A 25,471-nucleotide genomic window follows, 5' to 3' on the forward strand; every position below is an offset into this window, starting at 1 on the left:
TTCATCTTCATGCTTCAGGATTATTTATCTGGAAAAAAAACTCAGTGGAAAAAATTCATGATAGATTACATGAATGTTGTATTTACCTTTGGCTATTACTGAGTGTATAATTGTTTTTTACTGTCTCTGTATCCTGTATATACAATTAATTACAATATATAAATATATATATAATGTTAGTAATAATAGATATTATTTACTAACATTACTAACATTAGTAATAATAGATTTTATTTACTAACATTTGTATATTAATTATATATTTAATAAATAATTTATAAAGGGGATTCGTAATTTTTTTTTATATGTTTGATATTAATAAAGTTTAAAACATTAAAAAATAAAAGAGCGGGAAGTGGTGGGCGGGCCCAGTTTGGAAAACACGAATGCGCATGTGCAGTGGGTCAACCAGAACAAGCCCAGTAGGAAGAAAACAAAAGTTCGGCCGCCATTTTGGGGCAGGAGAAGCGGTTCTGCTGAAGGCGGAGTGGGACGGCGCTAACAGTCTCCGAGTGGAAGCTGTGTTTGGAACACGGAGCTAAAGAAGGAGCTGGAGCCGAGAGGAGGAGCGAGATGAGCGGGCCAGAGATGAGTTAAAGGTCTGAATAACCTCCAGTGTGTTACAGAACGGGACACAGAGGACTGCAGTCCGAGCAGAGAGGTCAGAGGGCGGCAGGCTGACCTCCAGGTAAGCTCGTTAGTGTGGAGTTACTCCTCTTCCTCACAACTCCCCCCTCACGCCCCTCTTTCTCCTCCCCCTTTTTCTACTCCTCACCTGAAGCCGCAGTGAAGTGTCCCTCTGTCGGCTTCACTTTAACTTTATCCAGTTAGGTACCTCTTGAAGGTGGAATTACTCAGCTTTTCATTTTTGTAAAAGTTGTAGCACCTGTGACTGATTTACGGTGGTTTTTAACTTATTTCCAGCTTCTGTCCCTTAGGATTTTGGTGGTTTAAAGTGGTATTACTGAACTGTCAGTGTAGGGTTATGAAGGGTTGTTGCTGATGATCCTTAGGCATTTTAATGTGGTATTAGTAATCCTTTTTAGTGTTTTGTTTTACATAACGCTTGCTGGGTTTGAATCATATTCTGTTTCTCCTCAGAGCTGCTCTATCATTTCCGCCTTAAAATCTATGGCCACACAGCCAGAAGAAGACCTGGAGCAGATTCTCAGAGGTGGGTCTGAATAGGGTGACGGTGCATGTGTTCTCTCAGGTGTTCCCCATGACCCCTGACCGGGTCTGATGTGATTCCTTTTGTAGGTGCCCTAATGGTCCGAGGTCGGGATCTGAGCGACTTTGAGCGTGGCGTCATTGTTGGGGCTCGGATGGCGGGAGTTTCAGTCACCAAGGCCGCCCAGCTTACCGGCGTCTCCATAGGAACAGTGACAAAAGTGACAGCGGCGTACAAGACGCAGGGGAAATCATCGGTGAGCCGCGTGGGGAACTGCGGGCGGCAGCGCTCATTAGGCGAGCACGACGCACGGGCACTGGTGCAGTTTGTGAAGAAGAACCGCAGTGCCACGCTGGCTCAGGTGACGGAGAGCGTGAACGCTGGGCGGAGCCACAGCGTGTCAGCCAGAACGGTCCGCCGCCAGCTGCACAGGGAGGGCTACTATAAGGAGGTTACGGTGCCCAGAGCCAGCGCCACAGGAAGCCCAGAGGATTGTGGGAATGGTGAAGCAGAGGGACACTCGGATGACGTTGCCACCACCGTCGATCAGACAAGCTGAACCACATCACAGAGCTAAAAACTGACAGACTTATCATGTGACAGGAAGAGGAAGTGTGGCCTCAGCTTTAGCATGTCGAGGAACATGTCATGTGAGCAGACCCTGGACAGGAGGTGAGAGTGTTAGTCGCACTCTGCTGATCTGACACAAACAACTTCTAGAATGATCCAGTTTGATCTGGTCTTAGTGCTCCTCCCGAGGACTGAAACACACCTGTTCACCTGCGTACACACACACGCTCTAAACATCCAGCTGTGCTGGGGTTAAAGGTCAAACCAAAGAACCACCAGCCTGTGAATCACCCAGTCATGCGAACCATTGATCAATCACAGTGATCAATCCCTCATGCGTGGAAGAAATTCAGTGAAATGCATCTTTATGTTTCAAAATAAAACTTTATTTAAACAAGTTTCCTCTGTCTGTCAGCCTCATAAAAGGTGGTATTACTCATCAGTTGACTTTAATGAAAGTGACTTTTGTAGCCTGATTGGCTGTTAAGGTGGTATTAGATACTTTCACCTTCTTGTCATGGAATTGAAGGCTTAAAAGATGATCAGCTGTGAAGATGGAGACACTTTTAATCTGTTCTGTTACTCTGAAGGCTTTTTTAAGCTGACCAAGCTAAAGAGGCCACCTGAGCAGGACTTCAGGAACCATGTGAATCACCTCACCATTTAGAGCAATGTCTCAGCCAATGAAAGAAGAAAACATGTTTGTTCACTTTGACCTCTCTTGATTGATTTGTGTTTAGTGTAATTAATTTCTTGTTGAGAAAAAGTAAGAGTTCTTCAAAAATGTACAACATCAAAATGCAACTGTTAAAAGAGGAACTATTTATTACGTTTTTAATGTTATAACAGTTAAAATAGTAAAAACATAATGCAAATATTTACAAACATTAATATTAAGGGACGATATATAACAGAATGAAGTAAAATAATTATAAAATATAAAATAAATATAAATTTATTTGCTGTTTGCATAGTTGTTTTTTATTGAGGGAACAGGAAACCACGTGGCGTAATCACGCAGAGTGACGTCGCTACGCTGTGGTTGTTGTTATTTAGCAGTTATCCTGCTGAGTGTCCAGCCCAAAGAGAAAGATGTTTTTGAATTAGTTGGTTAAGCTTAACCGGACGGTGGGACTCCTCCAGCTTCTCCGCTTGCCGCCCCATGAGGCGTCCGGATAATTCAGCGACATTTAACGGCGTAGAGTCCGCCAGCAGCTAGCTTAGCTCACCGGCTAGCCCCGGCTACTTAGCCGCTTAGCTGGCTCCCCCGGCGGACTTCGGGTTGGTAAATTTATTCGGTTTTTAATTATTTAACGGGTCCACAGTTGTGGTAGCTTTCTGCAGTGAACACCTTACAAATCATTAACTTGTTTTTGAAAATTCGGCGCAAAAATAATCCACCAGCTGTGATAGACGGGGCAAATATATTTATTTCTATAGTTAAAGGAAGATCTGAGGGAGAACTACCACAAATTCTGGTGATAATATATATAACGGTCATTTACCTTTTTATTTAAACCTGTACGTATAAAACATCAAATGTCCCAGTGTTTGTGAAAACACAGAGTTGTGTTTTGTGGCAGGGAACGATGGTGAGGTTAAAACCCCGAAATTTTCAAATGGACTTTGGTCTGCTCAGCATCGATTTTACAGTAGTTTTATATCGTGTTTACTCGCATATGTTTAAAATTCACTGGCAGGCATAATTTCCGGGATATTTTTTGATTTGATCTGAACGTTGGTGGTTAGAGTTCCCAGCCCAATATGTGGCCATTCAGAAATGCATGTAAGACCCTTTTTTTTTTTTTTTTTTTTTTTTTTTAAAGCAGCTATATTATTCTGAACAGATTAGTTTTGTCTGATTTGTTTGAGGGCTCAGACTACAGATTAATACACATAATAACTACGCTTCAAATTTCCTGAAATCCTTTGTGCGTGGTGTAGCAGTCCTTACCCATATTTATAGAAAAAGTTAGTTTTTAATTACTGTAGGATTCTTTAAGTTAATATTGTTATTTTTTTTAAAGCTGCAGGACAGTCATGTGACAAAATTGCTTTAAATCTACTGTTATTTTTATTTTTTTTATTTATACACTGAGTGTGATGAAATTCTGCATAACTTGTCCAGTTTTTTTAATGGAATTTGGCATAGCGTCCCCTGTACATTCAATTCTCTGGATACAGCAGCTCTATGAGGCGGCTCCTGTACTTTTGCCTGATTGTTTTTTTTGTTTTTTTTTTGTATGGTCTGAGGTATTCGTGTCATTGCAGGATGGCATCTTCCTTCAAGATTCCCAAGAAGAAACATCCTCATGGCTCTGACTCCAGTCCCCTAGACATGCAGTCACCTCTGTCCCGCCTCCAGACCTCCACCCCTCGACTAAAGGTGGTATTCCTAAATCTTCCGCGTGTCATCCGTTTGTCCCCGTGAAGTGATATTACATTCCTTTAATCCTCTGATTAACCGTTTAAGGTGGTATTAATGATCTGACAGGTTAATTGTTTGGGATATTTAAAGATGGTGTCTGTAAACTTTCTCATGTTTAGTTGATTAGTCATAAGAAAAGCTAATCTACAGTTTTGAGTACTATTGAGGTGGTACTGTCTCCAGTGAAACCTTCGATACTTAAGGTGATATAGGTTCTTAAGGTCGAATAATTGAAAATTCTGCTTTTAAGGTGACTGATTGGAAGGAGTTGCCCTTATATAGAGTGTGCAGAGTGCATATCAGGATACTTCCACTCCTTCCACTCAGTCACCTTCCCCGCTGAACAGGAGGCAACTCATGAGACACCACTCCTTTTTTAAGGTGGTACCAGCCCATATTCTTGATGTGTGGTGATGATTTATGTTAAGGCTGTTTTGAGTAAGATTGATTTTACTTAAGGTGATATAAGTTGTTGTTTTAAAGTGTCCGACCCATTCAGTTATTTAAGGAAAGGCTCATTTAAGGTGGTATCTATAAAGTGTTGGACCTTTTTTAAGGTGGTATGTTTGAGTTAATCAAGCGGTTGTGTTTGTTTGTTTTGTGTGCAGTTTTACGGGAATCAGTCTGGCAGAGGTGGAACTGACAGGATGCATTCTGGGAATCCTGTGGGCGCTTTGTCAGCCAGACAGAGGTGAGTGCAGCACCCTCTGCAGTCTAAATAGTTTATTACACTTTCCATGAAATGTTAAAAGTAACCAGGTCATTTCCTTGCAGGACACCGTGTAAGCAGCTCTTAGGAAACTTCAAGACACAGCAGGTACTCAAGAGCCCCATCGGGGGCGGAGCTTCAGATGCCAATCAAAGAGCAGCAGGCAGCTGGAGCTGCCAATCACAAGCAGGACAGAGAGAAGTGACCTCAAGCTGTTTGTCAAACAGGTGAGTTTTTCTTTTTGCACTCAATAATTTAACGAGCTGAAGCTGCACCAACATCCGCTTAAAACCATAGACTTCATACCAAAATCTTTTTTAAACTAATTTTATTGTTTGTTTTTTGGGGGGTTTTAATACAAGTTTTAGGCTCCTCTGCATCTCTAATCATAACCTTAATGTTTAGATTTACTAATGTTGACTTATTTGTTTGTACATGTCATTCATTTGAATTGAGAGTTTACAGTTTTTAAAAAATCTTCAGGTATTTAAATTTATAAGCATGATTTATTTTCTACTTGGTAGTATTTTGTCACATTTCAAATATCTTTCATAAATTTAGTTTCACCCACTGTTTTGTTGTTTTAATGACATTTAATGCAGCGGTTTTACAGAGTTTATATTTTAATATGTCCTTTGTGGTGCAATATTTTAATAATATTTTTAGGTTTCTACTTAAATATTTCTTATTTATTTATTTACAACCTAATGTGTTTAGGGAGCATTTCTAAAGATTTTTAGTTATTTTTTTATTAGTTATAATATTACAATAAATATTATTAGAATATTATTAATCATGTCCTTATTATTAGTTGGAAAGTTACTTTTTATTTTCTCTAAAAATTTTGTAGATTTGTTTCATGCTACTTACTATTAAATGTTTCAATATTTCTTCACACGTATTGACAGGCTTTAGATTTTTTTATACTTTAATTCCAATGATATTTCATTGGAATTATTTTGTTATTAACTATAATTGTAAAAAAGAAGTTTCTGATATACTTTTAAGTCTTTCATTAGTGACGCAGGCTGCGAGATAATTTAAATAATCTCACTGAGTGTCTCTGTTTTCTCCACCAGATGGCGTCCTAAGAGAGCGTCTGACCGGCTGCTGCAGCCTGAGGTGGCTTTAGAGCACCTGTCTCCACCTCAGAAGAAGAAAGAGCTGTCAGGTTAGCTTTTCACAGGTAGAGAGAGGACTGTCTGAGATTTATTGATCAACGTGATTGATCGTCATTTCTTCTGCAGCTTTGGTCAATAAAAGGATCTCAGTGGACTCTGTGGACTCTCTGGCTGAGTTCAGAGGTGACGAGCATCTTGGGAGTTTGAGTTCTTCTACACTGGGAGACAAAAGGTGGAGGAGAGTTGAGTCTAATGGAGACACTTCTGAGAAGGTAAAGGTCAAAGGTTGCTGCATTTTCACAATGAAAGTCACAAAAAGTAAAGTCATGAAACTTAAGTGAGGGGAGTTGCAATATTTTCGCAATAAAATCATCAAAGGTTTTTCAGAAAAATAAGGTTTGCAGAGTAGGCAGTATTTTCACAATAAAATTGTTCAGGATTAAACAGGTACACCTGAGATGCAGGAAAATGTTGCAGAGAATAAAAAAGGTTTTATTGTGAATGTTTTGTAAACTTTAAATTTCCTGTTACAAACTGGATCTTCACCTTCGGTCTGATTGTTTCAGAGCGACACAGGAAATCCTCCCAAATCTCCTTTGAAACAACAGACAAAGAACTCTTCTATCTCCAGATTGAATCAAACTTCACCCTCAGGCCCACAAAGGCCTGAGGGTGACGATAAGACCATCTCCATGGTCTTATCGTCGTCGTCGACGACGCCAGTAAGGAGGGTGCGACTTGCCTTCACCAGCAACCTGAAGGTCAACGACAGGGAGAAGGAGAGAGAGAGGTGGAGGCAGTTCAAAGAGAAGACTAAGAACAACAGGTCAGCTGTCCTCCACCTTCGACTGAGGACACCCAAACCGAAGCTGAGCCAACCAACTGAGCCGAGTGAGTTTGACTTCCACCAATTATTTGATGGAGTATATGCTCCATGTTTAGTGAGTGAAATTCTAGGATGTAAATTGGCATTAATTGGAAAATCATGTTTATTTTTCAGCCCCACAGCTTGATGCTTATGGGGGAAAAGTGACAATGGTGACATGATTTGAAGGTTCTGATGTCGCTTGTTTGTTTCTTCCTTTAGTCGTGCTGTCCAGTGAGGAGGAGGAGGACTGTGAGGGAAACGGAGACGAAGCAAAGAGGACGTCACATAGCAGCAACCAGATCGATGAATCTCGTCAGGGAAACTCTGAGAAGGTGCAGGTAGGTAAATAGAACAGAAACAAAGTTTCTTCTTTGGAAACTCAGGTTTGATGCTTTCTTGCAGAACTAATAAAGTAACTTTGTTTTATAACATGTTCGACAACAGCGGCTTCAAAATCACGTGGACATCTTTAATAGTTATTCATGGTGTTCCGCAGGGCTCTGTTTTTGGTCCTCTGCATTTATTTTATAGCTCAAGGATGATTCAGTCTTTTTTTGTCCAGTCTTGGTTTGATTTTCTTTATTTTGTTTTCTTGTCGTTTAGCCCAGGTTTAGAGCATGTTTAAGGCGTGGACTTTCAGGACAGAATAAAATGTTCTATCTATAAAGCTCAGAGCACATTGTTGTTTTAAGGTGTACAAATGCTGGTAAAGGCTGTTAAAATATGACATAAGTGTTGTCTTGTAAGAATGCAGGGCACTGAGGAACAAAGTGATTACCTCTGACTCGTGACATCTGCGATAATTAAACGTCTGTAAGTGAGAAATAAAGGCCGAAGGCTTCATGATAACCTCACCCAGAAGTCAGCCGGGTTGTTCCTCAGATAACTCGAAAAAAGCACAGGGGGGATCTCGCTGGCGGGACAAGCGGCGGTGGCGGCTGCTGCTGCTGCTTTATGAGAGTCACGTTTAAGAACAGCAGGCTTTCATTTCCACCTGCAGCTGCTCAGAAACAGGACGCTGCTTAATGTGGTGCACTCGTGTGACCCACAAATCCGGCATTTTAAAACCATCACTTCATCCACAACAAGCAGACGTTTCAGACTGCCTTTCCAAACAATGTGGTTCTGTTTATTAAGTTTAACAGCAGATGATTAAACCAGGATCCACTTTAACCAAAGAGCAGAGTCTGGGCTCTGCACGGGTCCTTAGAGGTGATGTTTATTAAACTCATGAAATTCAAAGGTATTAAAAGGATTTGGAGCGTGCAGCCGGTGCAGATGTGTTTGCATGCAGTCCACCAGAAACCCAGCACAGTGTTGTGACGTGATGATGGTGTTGGTAGAATGCTGAAAAGTGGGCTTGGACAGGAAAGAGAACAACAGCAGGGGTCAATAGGCAAAGGAACCAAAAACAGCCCAACGAGACAGAAGGCTACTGCAAGTGACCATTTTCATTGTTTTATCATTAGTGTGATTTGTTTTTGTTACTAAAAGTGTATTAGACTAGTCAGTTACAGAGTGTTGGAAAGTCCTGCAAGGCTCAACCAAGAACAGTCACAGTTACACTTGGCATCAAACCATCAGGTTTAGTAAAATCCAACATGGCCACCTTTAGGCTCATGAGCAAATAGAAACATTGGAAAGCGTAATGTATGAAGAATGAAAACCAAAATAGGAAGATCCACAGTGAAAATTAAACTAACAGAATCTGCAGTCCCTCCGTGGTTAGATGGACTCCATCATCTTGGACTTCATCTATGTCTCTTTTTCTTTGTCTCCTTTGACTTTGACAAAGACTTTGTCTTTGTCTTACTTAAGACATCTCTTTTTCAGTCTCCTTTTTTCTCTCCTTTGTCCTGTAATCATCTTCTTCGTCTTGTCTGTCGTCTTCTTCACTATTATCTTTTTCATTGTTTTCTTTGCAGTTGTCTTCATTGGCTTTTTTGTCTTCTCCTCTGTGGTCTTAAATCCAACCAGACCCTAGTCGATGAGCTGCTAAAGTGAGGACTACCCACTGCACTCTGCACAGTCAGCAGATTATATTTAATTTGCAACAAGAATTCGATGAATAAAACGTTTCCAGGAGACTATGAATGACCAAAGATCCATTACCGGTCCAGATCATCTTCCTCTGTCGACCGCTGCCTTTAGGGAGGCACCACATGTGATAATGCGAGTGTTTGATTTGGCAAAGATTTAATAATCTGTAGGAAAAACCGGAAACTTCACAATAATGACTCCGTGTGTGAGGAAGAGTTTGAGCACAGGAGGAAGAATTAATTACAGTTTATGTGTAAATAATCAGATGATGGAGTGTAGAATGGTGAATTCCCCTGATTTAAACTGTTCCTGATGCTGCAGATTAATAATCTCAGTGAGAATCAGATACCTGTGTGGTAATCAGTGCCAGCTGCTGCGGTCTCTCCTGTTAAGATGACCCAGTTTAGCTGCGGGGCGTCCGCGAGCTCTCGGTCGCATGTTTGAGGCCGCGGTGAGTCACCTCGTTTGTTTGTGGCTCTGCCGGCCTGTAAATGCTCCTCTAAGCAGATCCAGATTGGACCTGAGTGTTTGTTGTTGTGTTTACAGACTGAACCTGATCCCAGCTGAGAGTCCACCATCTGCTGCACAAACAGTCGCTCGCCCGAGCGTCTGCGGCGCTTTTATTGTTTGCATTATTGTATTTTTACTGCTCTGTGTGTTAGTGGCTTTTTTCCACTCGCACACATTGTACCTGTGGGCTCACTCTGTCCCTCTGCGCTGTCTGACAGGCTCCCAAACCAGTTCCTGTGACGCCACCATCCTTTCTGCAGCTGGAGTTCGCCTCTCTTCACGCCGGCCTCACGGCTGCAGATGCTAACGGGCCGATTATGGTGAGACAGTTTGTCACAGCTTCACATAAACCTGTAAACCATAAACACGGAGACGCTCAGTGTGACGGGACACAGGAGCATCAGTGCTCTGTTATTTGTGATCTATGAGGTGTGGCAGCTTTACTGAGTCACTGTTGTGGGGTCTCTCCTGCCCACAGACAGGAGTGTCACTAACAGCATGTTTACAGCTCCTCTTTCCCCTCACACGTTTATTTATGCTGATAGATACATTTTTTTTTTCTACTCTTAGACCCTCTGCTCTGTTTTCTGACTGTCTCCAAGAACTGCAGGTGTTTTTGTTGGTGGAACAATGAAAATTTCAGATGTTAATTAAAATGAAAGGAAAATATGTGACTTTAGTCACATGATTGTAAATTTACAACTTTTTTCATTGTAAAAATTTCAAAATGTCGTTAATTGCATTTTTGTCATAAATTTGCAACTTTTATCTAAGAGTGTCCAAGTGTTTTCCATCAAATTTACCTGTTTTTTTTTTTAATATAATTTTTTTAATATCTAGATTTCCAATAAATTATGACTAAAATCTCAGAGAAGACTTTTGTTTTGTGAATGTACACAATAAAATATTCCTTTTTTTTTTTTTTTTTTAATTGATATATTTAAATTAACAGCTAAACTTTAGGTATTTTTACTGTGACCCTGTCTCCCAGCTCCAGATGTGCTGAACCCTTTAACATACTGTAATGTTTTGCTGCTGTGAAAATGTGACGTTTTTATATCGAAGGGTCTAAATGAAGGCACATAATGTTACAATAATGAAACACATTTATTGACTCTTTAAAATCGATACCTCACTGATCTACATTCACGTTTTTAATCTAAAAATAATCTAATAATAATAATCCTAGTACCTTAAACTGGTCACACTGGAGTCAGCATCACGTGCCCAGCAGCGCTCAGTCATATGATCACATGATCTTTCTCCACAGGCAGTCGTGGTTTTCCCTTGTTTAACCTGTTTGCTGAGGTCAATCTGCGGTGCGTTTGCTGCCAAGCAGTGGCTGTGGGACGTTCCAGTGTTTGTGTCCAGCTTCTGTGTTTTTGGGTTTAAAAAAAAAAAAAAAGTTTAACCTTTTTCTTTTTTTTTTCCACATGCTAGTCCAACTTTCTGCTGCTTGCTCTGCACTTTTAATAATCCTACATCTTTTCCAGCATCTTTTATTTTCTTTAGTGTGTGAGGGTGGGATACAAATGCTGAAGCAAAGGTAAAACAAGAGCCAGAGCTCAGATGAGAAATCACCGAACTCTGAGTTTACGAAGCGGCTTTGTTTGTTTCCCCCAAGGTCGTAAACATTTCAACCTGTAACGAGTGATTAAAGGTTCAGTTAGAGCGCTGTTAAAAAGGAGGAGGTCAGGGGGTCAGTGGAGGGTCTGCTTCTGAATGTCGTCTGTTCAACTCAAGTTAAATAAACTTTTAAAGTCATAAGCAGCATTTCTTTGTTGTCTAACAGTTTGATCTCTTTCTCTGTTTAGATCACTGAAAGCGGGATCATGATCCCCATGAAAGGTAACTTATCCACCCTCTGGTTCATGTTCTCCACCCACTGATTAGACAGAAACATTAACACTGACACATGCAGTCAGTCAGACTCTTTAATAGTTGTCAAAGTGTAATTTTTAGACTTAAACTCACCATTTACTGTTTAAAAATAATAATAAAAAAAATTATATCTCTCTCTCTCTCTCTCTCTCTCTCTCTCTCTCTCTCTCTCTCTCTCTCTCTCTCTCTCTCTCTCTATAATTTTTTTTTATTAGGGGTGCAACGATACACAAAATTCACGGTTCGGTTCAATACTTTGGTGTCACGGTTCGATATTTTTTCGATACAAAAAATGTTCATGCTTTTTTAATTTGTCATTTATTAAAATTATAAACATATATTTTTACTCGAAAGTACAGTTTTTATTAAATTTAATGTTGCTGAAACAAAGTAATAAAAAAATAAATCTATCTGATCGAGGAATCACTCATCTTTGGAAAAGAGAGTTTATTACAGAGAAATGGCTCTTTCCAAAATAAAAGCTATACTATACACTTCTTCTGGGCTATATTCTCAGCAGCATATTAAACACATCACGTCCCCATAAGGAGAATCATGTGCTAACGGCTGTCTAAATGACTCGGGTAAAGTTTGTAGCATGCGTGCTTGTTGTTTTTGTCTGCTTCCACTTGTCTTTGCACTAGGATGATGTCGGTGTAAATGTGCAGTCATATTTGTTGTGTTCCCACTAGTGCTGTCAGCGTAAATCTGATATGACGTTAACGGCACAACATGGCAAATCTCCGTTAACGAGCTACCGCGGATCGCCCCGTGCGTGGGGCTGAACGCCGTCAAGACGAGCTAACTGCGCTAACGCAGTAGTTTTCACCCATGTAATTGAGCATTGCATGGCACATCCAACATACTGTTTTACTTTTGTCCATGACGTGCTTACCTTCAGGGTCATACTTCACATGAAAACCAAAATAGTTCCAAAGGCCACATCTGAATGAGGGTGGGGGAGGTTCAATTTGCCATGTTGCAATGAGCTTAGCTTCTGTCTCGCTAGCTTGTGCTGCGCTCAGTGGATCTGCGCTCGACAGTGCAGCCTAGGCGGAGTAGTCGAACGCAGATCCACTGAGCGCTCAACACAGACAGCATCATCAGAAGAAAAGTTGATAAAATAAATTAAAAATTTTGTATTGTTCGATACATATGCGTACCAAACCGAAAGCACTGTATCGAACGGTTCAATATCGATACGAGTATCGTTGCACCCCGTGTGTGTGTGTGTGTGTGTGTGTGTGTGTGTGTGTGTGTGTGTGTGTGTGCGCGCTCACACACGTAATGATTAGAAACTGACAATTCTGATTTACGAAGTGCAACGTTTATGATTTCAATCTTACTAAAAGGCCATATTTCATAATTCAAAAGTCATGTTTTGGAGATAGATGTCTCGTGAAGGGTCGCAGCTATGGTTTTTAAAAGTGGACATGCTGGATGGAGGCAGGTGAGCCGCTGTGGTGACCTCTAAAGGAAGAAGCTGGAAGAAGCGTTCAGGTGTCTGTGAGGAAAGATGGATGTAGCTTCTCAAACCCTGAACGTCTCTTTGTGTCGAAGACTTCTCACTGAGAGTTCAGTTTGTGGTCTCGGTCTGTGTTTTAAAGCCTTCTTCAATAAAACAGGATGTTCATGTTGTAAATGATGGATTCATTAGTCTTAAAGGATTTAAGATGGAGCTACCTGTGATTGACAAGTTGCTGTCTCACCTGATTTGTTAAACATGGAGACTGCATCAGTAAAAACACTCCTTTTACTGCCATCTTTTCAACACTTCATTCTTGGAGGTCTCACTGCTCCACAGATGTTATGACCTCTTGTTTTCCATCAGACAGATGTTAGATGATCAGGTGTAATTATGGGTTTAAAGTCACAGTTTATTAGATGAAGATGAGTTTAAAAAGTCAGAATTAGGAGACAAATTAATTCTTTTTTTTTTTTTTTTTTTTTTTTTTCCTCTCAGGGGTGGAGGAGTGTCAGGTCAGCGTGGTGGCGTCTCAGGTTCGGGGTTACGGCCTGTGGGACGGGGGCGTGGCCCGCGGTGGAACTCTGCTGGCTGGTTGGGAAGGCCCCGCCCCCTCGCTGCTCTTCCTGTGGGTGACGGATGCTCAGGCCAACCTGCTGCAGAAGGAGCTGTCCTCCATCCAGACCTCCTCTTCCTCCTCCTCGTCTTGCTGCTCGGGTAAGGCGAGGGTTAAAGCTCCGGTTGATGTTTGCTCTGCTCAGTTTCCATCACCGCACAGTTTCCACTCAGCTGCTTCCCAGTTTAACTTGCAGCGAGCGCTCACTCTACATCACCAAACCAGCCCGACCTCCTCCCAGGGAAACCTGCAGAGTCTGAGGTGGTGTTCAGAGGATAAGGATAACCGGGCTGGAGTCGGTTTATTAGATTCAATTATAAAACTGTTACAGAGTCAGGCTGTTTTCCCCATGCAGTGATCCATCAGCCTCACACAGGATCTCTGCACAAAGCCCAAAATCAAAGCTTCACTCTGAGGCTTCACGGAAAATTTACTTCTGCAGCCGTGCAGCGCTGGGCCGGGCCCCTGCCGGCCAATCAAAGGGCTCCATACCCAGCCATCAGCCAATCGTGGCAAGCCGGAGGCACAGTGTACCGATTCCAGCTGTGAGGTCATCTGTACGGGGCCAGAGAGACCTGTGGGTGGAAACGGGGAGAGAGAGACAGCTGCTGCTGGTGTTTACTGGGAGAATAGAAGAGCTCTCACTGGTTCAACTGGGCTCACAGTGCTCAATGACATCACAGCGCTGGGCTGACTGGGCTGATCCTGGACCAGTCTGTTTATAACTGGTTTTAATGTACTCATGTTGGATAACCTGGCATCTCCTACTCTCTGTAGGTCCTCCATGCTGCTTCATCCTCCTGCTATTGAAGGAGCAGCTGCAGGAGCTCCAGGCCGCCCTGCTGGCCTCCATCCTCGACATGGAGGAGTACAAAGTCGCCACCCCCTCCTCCTCTGAAGGCCCGGCCTCCCCTCTGGACTGGGCCAACGGCCTGCTGCTCCTCCACAGCTGTCCTCCTCCTGTGGACCAGCACCTCCTCAGACTGCTGGGACACTCGACGGTAAGAGATGACTCGTCCTCTCCCTTCACCTCCTCTGAGCTCCTCTGCTCTTGCCGTGGCGCTGAACGCCATCAGGACAGACTATGAGACTAAAAGTTATGGTTGAAAACAGATCATTAAATAAAGAGACACAGATTGTAACCTGATACAAACTAATCAGTCTGTCACAAAACGTTACTATTAAAGGTCAAAAGTCACAATTAGGTTTAAAGTCACAGATGTGTGTTTCCTGACAGAGGTCGAATCAACTGAGCAGAGGTCAGAGAAACAAGTCCAGCCTAAACTCTGCTGGTCTTCCCACCAGGTAAAACCAGTATAACCAGTATAACCAGGACAAACAGTACATATATGGGCTTTAACCCTGAGTTTGGTCTCCAGGCTGATCCAGTACCCCGTGGCCCCCTGCAAAGGCCGCATCACCGTGACCAAGGAGGACCTGGCCTGTCTGGATGCTGGCGAGTTCCTCAATGATGTCATCATCGACTTCTACCTCAAGTCAGTTTGTCCACTTGTCCTTGCTTCCTTTGCTTTTTGCTTTCTTTACATTCCTCCCCTCTTTCCCTGCCCCCTAACCTCTTGCTGCTTCTTTCTTTTCCCTCATGCTTCCCTTCCTTTCTACCTTCTCTGCATTCTTCCTTCTTTCTTTCATTTCTTCACTTGCTTTTCTCCTTGATTCCCTCCTTCATTTCTTCCATCCCTCCATCATCCTTCTTGTTACTTCCTTACTTTCCTCTTTACTTCCTTCCCCAATTTCTTCTTCCTATCTTCATCCCCTCCTTTCACTTCTTTTCTTCTGTTTTTCCTTCCTTCTTCTGTCATTCCTTACCTCTTTACCAGATTCCTTCATCCACTCGTCCTCATCCCCTTTTTTATTCTTCCTTCCTTCTGCCTTCATTTCTACTTTACTTTCCTTCTTCCCTCTATACTTTCCTCTCTCATTACTTCCTTCCCTTTTCCCTATTCCTTCACTGTTTTCTCTTCCCAACCCTGATTCCTTCCCCCGCCCACCTCCCTCAGAGGTTTCAGAGGTTGTAGTAGCTGCTGGTCACCTGCAGGGGTCCCTCTCCCCTCCTTCTGTGTGCTGCAGGTATCTCCTCCTGGAGGGTGTTGGCGGCTCGGTGGCTGAGAGGAGTCACATCTTCAGCAGCTTCTTTTACAAGCAGCTGAGCAGACGGCGAGCGGCCGGCGAGGGCACCGCCCCCTATGTCCCGTACGAGCAAGCGTGTGCATCTCTTTTATTAAAGAAAAGAGAAAAAAAAAAGGTGTGCGAGGTTTCAGATGTCTGAGTGTCTCTGTGCTCATGTGTCCTCAGTGACCGTCACACGCGGCACCAGCGGGTGAAGACGTGGACTCGCCACGTGGACATTTTCACCAAAGACTTCCTGTTCGTGCCTGTCAATCAAGAGTAAGTCCCTCTCCTCCTCCACCTTCACAGTGGCGCTGTGGTCAGCTGGAATAAAACCTCCTGGAGCCGCCCGCACTGACCTCAGCTCCTCGCCCCACATTCAGAGACGCCACTTTTCAATAAAAGCTGCACTCGAGCACCTCATCAGCGCGCGTACCTGCCAACTGGCCGCACGTGATGGCTTTACCAGAGACGCTTCCTCCACTGTCGCTCCACTCTGACCCCAGCCCCCCCCCCCCCCCCCAGGGTCCTCATTAACATCCAGACCTGCTCAGGACATCTTAAACCTCAGGCTGCTTTTACGGCATCTTTGCACCATTCCTTCGTGTTTTTAACGAGGCCAGGCGACATTTTACCTCCACACTGAGAATATTTTCAGAGGCACAGTGTTAATGTGGCACCTTCATACGTTCATACAGCAGATATCCACATGAAATACTCAGGCCTGAAAAACACATTCAACTCTGTTTTTCTTTTTTTTTCTTTTTTTAAAAAAAAGGGAAAAAAAGTGCAACCAAATCAGTTTAACTCCCACTCAGAGTCACAACCACAGAAAACCTGGCTTTGTTTTCCTCTGGTCAGCTCTCAGCACCAACGTCACAGTTTCAATAGACCCTGTGCACGAGAAAATGCTAACTTCCTGGTTTGAGACCGGATGTAGGGCTACTGCGAAGATATACTCCAAAATCATGACCAAAACTCGAAAACGGAAAGATCGCGTTAAGTTACAAAGAGCAGAAGGTGGGAACACTCACCACTGTTGTGTCATAAAAAATCTAATGATCAATTTTGATGTTTAAAGAGTTCAGATCGATCAGTTGTTTACATCACTCAACACAAGCAGAACTGCATCACTGCAGCAGAAGACACATCGTCCACATTCAGAAGCACATCTCTGTATAGTGACTGGTCTTATGATTTAAACAGGCAAATGTTCAGCATTCAAACTACAGGTGAAGAATAGTCAAACCAGATGTTTCCTTGTTATGTCGATATCAGCTAGTCAAGTACACACCTACATAGCATGTTAACAAACCGTGAAAAAAGCCACACAAAAAATGAATGATTGCTGGTAAGGGCTTCTATACATTAGTATTTACGAAGGGTATGTTGTGACTTACCTTCAAAATTACAGTGGTCCCTCGCTATAACGCGGTTCACCTTTCACCTCGCTGTTTCGCAGATTTTTTTTTAGTGCAAGTTTGCATGTTTTTTTTTTTGTTTTTTTTTTTTGTTCTTTTTACGTCACATTGTGTCCTGCGTCCTGATCGCTGCAGACGATCTCCTCCGTGACGTCTCTCCTGTACAGTACAGAATCGCTGCATCGATCGCTAGCAGTGTGACTCTGAAGTGCAGTACTGTATGTCGACGAAACGTTTTGCACCGTCAAAAAATAAAATTGGCTACTTGATTTCACCTATCGCTGGTTAATTTTAGAACATAACATCCGCGATAAAGGAGGGACAGCTGTTTACAGATACTGAGAAATATAAAATTTGAATCCCTGAGACGCGGGGGAAAAATATCAACAAGTCGATGAACATAATTTACAGATATATTGGATAAATGCCCAAGACATCTATAGAAATGTAAATCGCCGCTTGATTCATTCATTTGCTTAACTTGTTTTGGACCGTAAACGAGGCGCAAATAGGACACCGGAAACAAAGCTCCCCACAGGAGTTTCCGCACTGGAAGTAGCATATGCTAACGTGCACATAGTCTATAATGTCCCATTATTAATCATTATAAAATGGAGACAAACATTCTTTTTTAAATTATTATTACTGTTGAATAAAACGTCTGCTGATTTTGAGGTTGTTCAGTGGGACTATCTCCATTTTTTTTTTTTTTTTTTTTTCACGTTATTTCATTATTTTTAAAAATGTTTTATGTATTTTTTTTTGTTTTAAAATATTCTTACTATTCTTTCTGTTGTTTTGTTTATTTAATTATAAATTTTTTTAGCCTTCCCCCCCCCCCCAATTTTTAAGGCCATTTTTCTTGTGGTTTTGTGCCATTTTTATGCTGCTTTTTTTTTTTTTGTTTGTTTGGTTTTTTTTTTTGTTTTGTTTTGTTTTCTTTCTTCTGGGACATAAATTTTTTAACACATGTATTTATTTGGTAGCCACTACTTTTTTTTTTTTTTTTTTTTTTTTAATAATTAAAATTTTAATTCAATTATTTTTTTTTATTTTTTTTTACTGGTCTTTTATGAAACTTTTTAGTGCAAAATGTCCATTTTTCTTTTCTTTGACCTTCTTACTTATTTTGTATAGTTTTGTTTTCTTACACATTCTTTTTTTTTCTCTGTACAAGCTCAGTTGTACCACATTTTTCCAGTCTTGACTTATTTCCCCCCTTTTTTTTTTTTTTTTTTTTTTTTTTTTTAAATATTTAAACCGTGAGTGTGTGTGTGTTTTTAGCTTTGGTTCTGGGTTGTTCTGTCCATCTCTCCTCAGCTGTATGTTGTGGTTTTGTGTTGGCAGAGCTCACTGGTACCTGGTGGTGGTGTGTTTCCCAGGTCTGGAGGAGGCTCGGTACGAGGAGTTTCAGAGGCGAGCAGGTGAGCTGACCTGGTTTTTGTCTCGGTGGCTGAATGAAAGCTGTGGCTTCGGTCACGTTCAGCAGAGCGTCTCTAATGGGCACCAGACATACTGGTGTTTACGTCCCTCTGTGAGGCAGCGTTTTAGGGTATTTGGGGCACGATTGTTCGCCAGCGCTGATTAAAACACCATGCTCGAAGTTGACACCCAAAATTAAAGGATTAAATGTTCCAGACTTAAATATGTTCTCCACTAAAGACCCATTTAGACATTTTTGAATCTTTATGGTCTATAAATCAGCTCGTAGTAAACTGGAGGTCACATCTGGTTCATCATCTGTGCTCATTTCTCCTTTTTTTTTCTTTGACCATCTTTCCATTTCATTCATTGATCTTTTTTTTCTTTGGTGTTCTATGTTTAACCTCACATGTAGTTTTATTTAGAGCTGCTCGTGTAGACGCGAATGTGTTTTTGTTGTCATTGCAGGGAAATCCGGAGCTGTGGGAAAGCCAAACTCTAGTCTCGTGTCGCAGCAGCCACCAGTAAGTTCATACACTGTCATTGCTTTCAGTGTGGTGTAAATATCCAGTTGTGTCACGACCACAGAAAGCCGGTGACATTCAGGTTGTGACATGTGTGGGTCTAAAATGTTTCTCAACTTTGAGGTGAGCAACTGAAGCTGGAATGATGAGAGTGAAAGGATAGCCTTGACTCGCATGTAAATGCATCACACGGTTACCTAGGCTACCAGAGCCTGAAATGTCCACTGGCAACCTGCCGTCAGCAATAAATAACCATTTTTTCAGTATTACCTGCTCAGCCAGGATTCTAAGTGTTCTGAGCTGATCTGAGAAAGTGACATCAACAGACTCCATGTCACTGATTGGCTAATCAATGGTGTCACTCGATGAGTCGTGAGGGTCTCTTAATAAAATTTTAGAAACCTGGCAATGGGGAAACTTACTGGAAAAAAAAAAAAAAACAACCAACATATACTGTGACTGTAAGTACAGGACTAATTTCATAGGCACTTTATTTATGGCCCTTACACTTTAATTATAATCCACATATACTGTAAGTACAGTGTAAACATACTGTAATTATAGATCAGCTCCACTGATTACACAGACTGATGAGCAGTAACTATTGTAATTAAACTTGAACTTGACTACCCTTTAATTACCGTTTAAATATAATTTTTCACTTTAGGTGTGAAGTTGATTGTAGTAAACTGTAATTACATGTTAAAGTTACCACTGGTTTCATAGTAATTAAGCAGTACCTGGTATTTAAAGTGTAAGTACAGACTGTAAATCCATCAAAATGCAGCAGGTGTCCTCAGTCTGTGGAGGGTTTCCACCTCGTTTCGTACAGCTGTGACGACACTATTTATTTATATTTATGTAAAACTGATCCTCTGAGATTTCACGCTGCACATTCATTAGTTCACACAGTTTATTTGGCTCAGATGATCAGTTCAGTGTTGAATCTTCTAGTGAGATCTGTTTGGGAAAACATGGGCTGACCTTTGTGTTGAATGTGAAATGTGATGGTTAGTTGATGCTGCTGAAGAGGAGGAGATGCAGCGTTCTTTACAATCACTGAGATGTTTTTCTCCGTTATTGTTTTAAAATCCTGGGTTTGAGTAACTGTGTTGTGTGTTTGCAGGAGTCCAGTGAGCAGGGCTGGAAGAAGGACGGAGTCTTAAAGAGGTCAGAGTTCACCCACATGAGATTTTACATCGAAATCAATCAGAAATGATCAGATGTTATTCTAGTTTTTTTTTTATTTTTTATTTAACTTGTCACTTTTTCTTTACATATGACAGATTTTATCAAGTTTATACATCATTTCGTTTCAATCATGGAGGTTTCTGTTCATTATTTTACCAGACACATGTCAATGATGTTCCTTTTCATGTTTTTCTTCTTCATTTTTCTTGAGTTTATTTGCTTTTTCTCATTACTTTTGTGACATTTCATGCAGATTTCCATTTTCCCCCCAGTTTTTATTCCTTTTTTGTTCAGTTTTTTATATTTGTGGACCGTTTTCTTTTTTTTTTTTTTTTTTGTATTATTTGCAGTTTGTCCAGTTTCCTTCCATGGTTGTGTAACACTGTCATCGTTTGCAGGCCTTGCCTCCTGGTCATGGACTCACTGAAACTGTCGTACCACGACAACGTCTGCAGACTCATCAGAGAGTGAGTTCCACCTCAGCACGCACAGAGGACAGAAAACAAACCAAACCCACATTTATCAGTAATGTTATATTAGTTTTTAATGAAATATTTAATATTAACATAGTTAACACAATTAAAATATTTTTAAAGCAATTTCTAAAATAATTGTATAATTTGTTTTATTTCCAATGTAATAAATTGTTGAAAATATTTAGGATCCCATAAAAATATGAAAAAAATTATATACTGTATTTTCCACACTATAACGCGCACTTAATTTCCTTTAATTTTCTCAAAAATTGACAGTGTGCCTTGTGTATGAATTCTGGTTGTGCTTACTGTCCTCGAACTGATTTTATGTGGGCGCTCAAAAGTCTATCAAAAAATGTTTTAGTACGACTTGGGTAAGCTATGAAGCTGCACCGCTTGATGGATTGTTGGAGCATTACAGCTACCGTAGTCAGGAGCCTCGCAGAGTAATCTGGGTCCAAAACTACATCCGCCTCAGGTCCCAAAGTCAAACGAACACTGCAGCATAACTGAGAGTTAAAAACTGTCTAAATTCTTTCATCTTTAATAAAATGATCAGCGTTGCTGCTTTAACAGGTGTAACAATTAAGTTTAACATCCAGGCATCCATGAAAACAGAATTTATTAAATTTAATGGGAGTTAGAAGTTAGCATGAAGTTAGCTCGCTAGCTTCCACCTAAACATGATATACCATGTTCTGACTGAGAGATTTATGAAAGAATTAAAATGTACAGCTCTGCTATCACTTCCAACATAAATGAACACAAAACTAAACAGCAGTGACTTTTTTTTTTTTTTTTTTTTTTTTAGGGTTGCTGAAGTTGGGCTAGCTGGTATATAATGATGTGTTACGTGATTGCTAGCGACACAGCTGTGTTAGCATAACATAAACACAGTAAAGCTGGTTGATGAACGCTAACTTTTTACCACTCAATAAAAGTTCCAGAGGGTTCCCGATGTTAGAGACAAATGCAATCTGATGGCAGGATGCTGTAAATGGACCAAAATTCAGTCAGGAGAACAACTGAGATAATCCATCCACAATACGAGGTTAGTCATTAATATACTGCAACAACATGGGAATAAAGCAGCGAGAGAATTCAACATTAATACATCAATGGTACGGAAGTGGAGGAAGCAAGAAGAATAAGTTGAGTAAAGTTTGACTTATTTGACTGTTTTGCTTTGCTTAATGCGCCTTATAATCTGGTGCGCCTTATGGTCTGAAAAATACGGTAATATTATTAAATGTAATAATATTATATAAAAAAATTAAATAAAAGTACAAAAAATAAATAAAGAAATAATGAAAGAAATGCTTAATACATGCACCAAAAATTAATTAAAAGGTATTATGATGTCAACACAATTACCTAAATCAATGTCAATTGCAAATTAATAAAGTGAGGGAATATTATTGATCAACTGATCACGTTCAGACTTAGTTTCACTGAGTAAAAATGTTTGGGGTTTTATGTTAGTGTCACAGTTGCTTTCACGTCCCTGTGGTATTTGAACATATTTAACTGTGACCCACCAAGCTGCAGGGTTAAAGGTCCTCTCTCTGTTCAGCTACCTGCAGGTGGAGTGGGAGGTCCGCAGGAAGTCGCCTCGCCTGTTCACGTCCGACACCATGAAGAGCTTCAATTGCAGAGTCCCTCAGCAGGACAACAGCAGCGACTGTGGACTCTATTTGCTGCAGTATGTCGAGAGCTTCCTACAGGTGAACACACACACACACACACACACACACACACACACACACACACACACACACACACACACACACACACACACACACACACAGGTGTGAATATTTTTAACAAAAGATATAGAGAACAAAAGAGTAATAAACTGTGTGAAGCATGTCAAGAATGTATTTAATTATCTAGAAAACAATAAATTGTAATTATAAAAATGTAAAACAAAGTCTCCAAATAATTATTTATTTTTGGCATTTTTTTTAATAAATTGTATCATAATAATATTTACCACACATTAAAAATTCTATTGAAATATGTGAAAAAAATGTGTAAAATCACAGAATGATGCTGATAAAGAAAATATTAATTAGGTTCCTTTTATTTGTTATGTTTTTGGGGGTAAATGTGTTGAATCGTATTTCAAGTGCGTTTTTCTGACGTTATGACTAAAAATAATATTTGAATTAGGCCTGCACAATAAATTGAAAATTTATTGTCATCGCGATATCAGCCTGCGCGATGGGCCCATCGCAAAAGACGGCGTAAACTGCGATAATTGGGTACCTTAAAATGTTTACACACGTGCTTTAAAAAAATTACCAATCAAAGAATCCCCTTTACACATTTGACCAGTCGAACAGAGCCCTTCACGGCATTAACCAATCAAATGGATTAGAGGCCCGCTTCCTACGCAGGTGGGGAGCGAACAACGCTGCAGCAACGAGTCATAGTTGTAAAGGCTGAGAGCGAGACGCATGACGAGAACGCTACTGACTATGAACTCGTGCCTAAAAGAAAAAAATAGTACCTTGCTTATTTGGAGGTACTTTGGATTTGATAAAGACGACGTTCTCCAAACACAGGTGCTCTGCAAAACTTGCCGAACACTAGTCGTGTTTCCTCTGGTGGTTGCCACGAAACTCCACCATCATCTTTAATACAACCACAGAACTGTTTGAATAGTTCCAGAAAGACAGGGCTAGCCAAACAAAGGTTGCTAATGTTAAGACAAAGAGCACAGCAGTCCAACAGCCGTCTCTGTATCAGAGTTTTTCAAGTGGATCTCCTTATGAGAAAACGCCGAAGCGGTACAAAGAAATAACAGAGGCCATTACACATTTTGTGACAAAGACATGATGCCTATACATACAGTTAGCAGAGAGGGCTTCACCAGTCTGATACATAAAGTGGACCGGAGATACCGCATCCCCTCACGAAACTACTTTTCCCATGTTGCCATTCCACAAATGTATGAAACATGCCGCAAGACCGTCATGTTTGAACTGAGCTACAGTAAAAAACTACAGTAAAGTTTTCTCTCCAGTTTTGACTTGCATCATAACTACTTGGTGAGTGGTAAAATGATGAACAGCTGCACTGAGATAATTTGCAGTATAATTTAAGTTATGTTTATTTAAAATGAATTCTAGAGACCGGGAAGGATGTCTTTCAGAATTCAAACCTCAGAAATGTTTTTATGGGGGCAATGTTTCAATGTTAAAGTGCACTTTGTTGTTACACTGCTAATACAGCAGCTTTCATTAAATAAAACTGTTGCAGTAAAATGGAAATTATGTATCTTTTTTTTTTTTTTTTTTTGCTATTTATTTTATCGCAAGTCATATTGTTATCGCAGTATTGATCACAGTTATCGCACATCGCAGGTATTCCTAATATCGTGCAGCCCTAATTAGAATTATTATAAACTTACAGAAACTTTTTTTTCGCGTCGCTCTGTTATCATCTTCATGGTGCGCTTTGTCTGATGTCCTGATGGTCTGAGGCTTAATCGAGCTCTCTGATTGGCTCCTCCAGAACCCTGTGGTGCACTTTGACATCCCGCTGCGGTTGGAGAGCTGGTTTCCGCGGCAGCGAGCGCGACAGAAGCGCGATGAGATCCGGAGTCTAATCATGAGTTTGCACCAGAGTCAGCTGAAGGAGGAGGAGCTAAAACCGTTGCCGAGCCGCTAACTCGCCACCGCCGCTGCTGCTGCTTCATTGACTGCTTCCTGTTTCACTCAGTCAAACTATATGTCTGTGAATGTACATAAATTTATACTGACACTTTCTGGTTTTTAAATAAAAGTATTTATTTAAATTTTACAATGTGAGGCTCTTATTTTGAAAGCCTGGAGCTGGCGTGCTGCAGAGTGAAGCGTGTAATTGATGAATTAATTGGTAATCAGTTGTGAGTGAAGTGAGGAGAGTGTGTCCTTGGTGTTTGTCTAAGCTGGGGTCAGAGGTCACTGGGTTACTACCAGTGAGTGTCTTGGTGTTTTCTAGCATTCAGACTTCTTTAATTCACGTTTTTTAATTTATTTTTCTCCGTTTCTTCATGTTTTAGTCGTCTCCTGTTCGAACATGATGCGATGTTTTTATTTCTGTGTCTGTGTTAAAACATGTTTATGTCTGCTTTTGTGTTCGTTCGATTGTGTGGGCTAGTTGGGTAATCTCTGTGGTTTTAGCCGAGCGCCCCCCCACTGAGAACCAATCGGCTTACCGCTTATTAAGTGGATCAGACAGGAGGGGGCGCCGGCCTCAAGGAGGGCTTATACATTTAAAGACAGGAGCGCCACAGTAGAGGCCAAGATTAGTGGATGAGCATAATGACCGCTAATTACTCACCTCTATGGAGCCCAAAAAAACTTTTTTAACTGAGGTGGGATGCACCATAGAGCCGCCGCATGTCAACGTAACGGCTGTCAGAGAATAAAGTTTTCTAACCAAAATAAACTTGTTAAGTTTAAAAACATTAAAGACACCTTAGAAATGTCGGCCTGTACTCTCCTGGTCTAAATGTGTTTGTTGTCTGGCCTTGGTCTGACATCAGTTCAGCCCAGTTTGGTCCCTTTTTGGTTCCAGTTGACTCTTGTTAGGGAGCCCCTGACTCCTGAGTCATAGTCCAGCCCAGTGTGGCCCTCTGTTGGTCCCAGGCTTGGATGGACTCTGGTATCTCTTACATCTAGACTTGGTCCAACCCTCTTTTGTTCGGGCGTTGGTCCTGGATGCATTGGGGCTCTGTTCTGTCTCTTCTCTGGTTCTGGTCCTGGTTTGACTCTGAACTGATTGACTGACCTTTTTTTTTTTTTTTTTTTTTTTTTTTTCTTTCCTCTTTAGGCCATAGAACCGGCTAATCTTAGCGATGGGAGGTTGAGATTAGACAGATTTATGGCCCCTATGAGACCTCCCAAAATAATCTAAGTGAGCCCTGAAGACGGAAAACTGGA

The 25,471-nt window shown here is 41.0% G+C and overlaps 1 protein-coding gene across 4 annotated transcripts; it reads left to right on the forward strand.

Moving 5' to 3' along the window:
* The first annotated feature begins 1,684 nt into the window (after positions 1 to 1,684).
* senp7b (SUMO specific peptidase 7b) lies at positions 1,685 to 25,471 on the forward strand. 4 transcript variants are annotated; one of them, XM_040006599.1, is made up of 22 exons: positions 1,685 to 1,843; positions 4,013 to 4,127; positions 4,778 to 4,860; positions 4,944 to 5,105; positions 5,958 to 6,049; positions 6,126 to 6,271; positions 6,566 to 6,890; positions 7,087 to 7,205; positions 9,636 to 9,737; positions 11,232 to 11,265; positions 13,262 to 13,480; positions 14,157 to 14,380; positions 14,617 to 14,684; positions 14,759 to 14,875; positions 15,468 to 15,602; positions 15,693 to 15,785; positions 18,275 to 18,351; positions 18,818 to 18,873; positions 20,000 to 20,043; positions 20,463 to 20,531; positions 22,114 to 22,264; positions 25,362 to 25,471. In XM_040006599.1, the coding sequence occupies exons 1-22, from the start codon at positions 1,803 to 1,805 to the stop codon at positions 25,443 to 25,445; spliced, it is 2,556 nt and encodes an 851-aa protein (XP_039862533.1). In that variant the 5' UTR covers positions 1,685 to 1,802; the 3' UTR covers positions 25,446 to 25,471. The 4 variants fall into 4 exon arrangements, with proteins under 4 accessions (XP_039862533.1, XP_039862530.1, XP_039862531.1 ...); XM_040006596.1 differs by lacking the exon at positions 25,362 to 25,471 and adding an exon at positions 24,060 to 24,347; XM_040006597.1 differs by lacking the exon at positions 25,362 to 25,471 and adding an exon at positions 24,060 to 24,347 and having other exon boundaries at positions 15,468 to 15,590.

Source organism: Simochromis diagramma, unplaced genomic scaffold, assembly GCF_900408965.1.
Source record: "Simochromis diagramma unplaced genomic scaffold, fSimDia1.1 OVJJ01000518.1, whole genome shotgun sequence".
Lineage (NCBI taxonomy): Eukaryota > Metazoa > Chordata > Actinopteri > Cichliformes > Cichlidae > Simochromis > Simochromis diagramma.